Genomic DNA, 2,500 nt, shown 5'->3' on the forward strand with positions numbered 1-2,500 from the left:
ATTATCATTATTGTCTTCTAATCATCTTTATCAATATCGTCATTATTATCTTTTCATATTCATCCTTATCATCATTATATCATTTTCTTATTCGTCATTATCATCATTATACTTTCCTCTTCCTATCCATCATCATTCTTCTTTTCATATCCATCATCATCATCATCACTAATAATTCCACACGATCTTTGCCAAGTATCGGTACCCTCATCATTACCATCCCTTCACTCATCACTACTTCATCACCCTCATCTATCACCTTAACATAAACACGATAAATATTTCCTCATTTCCTCAGACATTCGAGACGTGTGTGACGGGAAAATCGTTCTGGATTACGGAGAATCTGTTGTCATCTACAGTAATAATGATGGGCAGAAGGAGAAGTGCAAGAACAAGATCAAAGTAAGTGTTGTTGGTATTGTTAGTTAGGTAATTAGTGATAATTAGTAATTATGATGGGCAGAAGGAGAGGTGCAAGAACAAGATCAAAGTACTGTTAACACATGTTAACATATATTATATATATATATATATATATATATATATTATATATATATATATATATATATATATATATTATATATATATATATATATATATATATATATATATATATATATATATATATATATATATATATATATATATATATATTATATATAATATATATATATATATTATATATATATATATATATATATATATATATATATATATATATATATATATATATGTGTGTGTGTGTGTGTGTGTGTGTGTGTGTGTGTGTGTGTGTGTGTGTGTAAATTGTTAGTTGGTAAATTAGTGATAGGATGTGGAGATGGATTTTTCTCGTATTTGGAGGAATATTATCTTTATTGTTTTTGTTATTGTCGTTATTGTTACTGTAATTGTAATTTTCACTGTAATCGTCATTATTATCATTATCATTACCATTATATTGCATACCATTATTATTATCATTGGTACTATCATTATTACCATCATTATCGTTATAATTATTGTTACTGTTGTTGTCATTATCATTATCATAATTGATATTACAATTCTTACTATCATCATTATCATTATGATTACAATTACTATTATTATCATTATCATTATAATTAAAATTATTATCATTGTTATGGTAATTATCAATAACATTATCATTAGTGACCTTGTTATTGTTGTTATCATCATCAGCATTATTATTATTATCATTTGCATCATCTTATTACTACTATCACCATCATTATCATTATTACCATGGGTAATAATACTTGTTATCAATGCTAGATATGCATACATACTTACAAGCATACATACATGCAAGCATACACACACACACACACACACACACACACACACACACACACACACACACACACACACACACACACACACACATATATATATATGTAAGCCATCAGTGCCATCAGTTGTACAGCACCCGATGCCCTGTTGTAGGTCGGTGGTTAAGAGACAGACGTTCACGTGCTATGGTCTTTATTGTGGACTGTTAATTACACCAGACCCCGGCCGAAGGCCAGAGGTCAGAGCGGTTTGCTCTAGTCTGTCTGTCTGTCCTCTCTGTCCTGAACTGTCTCTCCGTCCTGCCTGTGATCCTTACATGTCCTTAAGTACAAATTTTCAGTCATTTTCTACGCCTCGGGCCTTCCGGTAACAAACATAGCTGTCTAGAGACGTTGGAGTTCCAAGGCGGAAATGAACACAGGACACAGGAAGCGTCAGGTCAAAACACACTGCCATCGATATTACATTGAATTAAGTAGACATACATGATCAATGTCTTGGGTCACATAATATCAGTATCAGTGCCTTACATTGCTCGGACCACGCTACTAGACGGTCCCCGTCATATCTTAGTTAGAGAAATAACCAGGCTTTAACTACTATGATCTAGCTAAAATCAATGTCTCCACCCTACAAGTGGGCTCCTGGTCATTGGAGGCTATCTGCACCAGACTTCGCAGGTAGCTGTGACATTCAACCATAAGCTAAAACACTATCAAATTCATTGGCCGGCGCAGCGGTACCAATGGGCACTAATCAGTGGCCTTAGTAAGGATGTAACATGTATGATACGAGAAACGATTCAATAACTGCAGTGTAAGAGTAGGCAATAAGACTGGCCTCATGACAACATAAAATGGGTGACTGCAGTGAACAAGTGGGCCCTAAGAGATGGCTCCAAAAACATACATATATCATAAAAATATAATTATACAACACATACAGAAATACAATTTGGCTGTGAGTATATAGAGACATTATGTGTGAGAAAGTAATTGAAGCAAAGGTGTGATTGCATTAGCGAAATGAGGGGAGAGTGACAACATAACATGACAAGCTTACATAGTCAGTGAAATTAGGAAATGACTCGAGTGAGCATAGGCTAGAAGAACTTGCAAATTACAAAAAGAGCACATAGAACTTAAAGGATTCATAAAATTGTGGTAGGATCAGCTTATCCCAGAATAAAATCTCACTATGA

At 33.5% G+C, this 2,500-nt stretch overlaps 1 protein-coding gene and 1 long non-coding RNA gene across 7 annotated transcripts in view; one reads left to right on the forward strand and one right to left on the reverse strand.

Moving 5' to 3' along the window:
- Positions 1–2,500, forward strand: part of LOC122267172 (uncharacterized) — a 258,393-nt gene that overhangs the window by 231,193 nt on the left and 24,700 nt on the right. For 3 of the 6 annotated variants that reach the window (XM_086536585.1, XM_086536583.1, XM_086536589.1), the window contains exon 4: positions 299–405. The exons of the other annotated variants lie outside the window; for them this stretch is intronic. In XM_086536585.1, the coding sequence (XP_086392711.1) occupies positions 299–405 (107 nt within the window). The remainder of the gene's footprint in view (positions 1–298; positions 406–2,500) is intronic. 6 annotated transcript variants of the gene reach the window in all.
- Positions 1–2,500, reverse strand: part of LOC147472034 (uncharacterized) — a 62,047-nt gene that overhangs the window by 21,264 nt on the left and 38,283 nt on the right. The window lies entirely within an intron of this gene.

This window comes from Penaeus japonicus, unplaced genomic scaffold (assembly GCF_977035675.1).
Source record: "Penaeus japonicus unplaced genomic scaffold, GWHDUDI00000001_assembly GWHDUDI00000004, whole genome shotgun sequence".
NCBI lineage: Eukaryota > Metazoa > Arthropoda > Malacostraca > Decapoda > Penaeidae > Penaeus > Penaeus japonicus.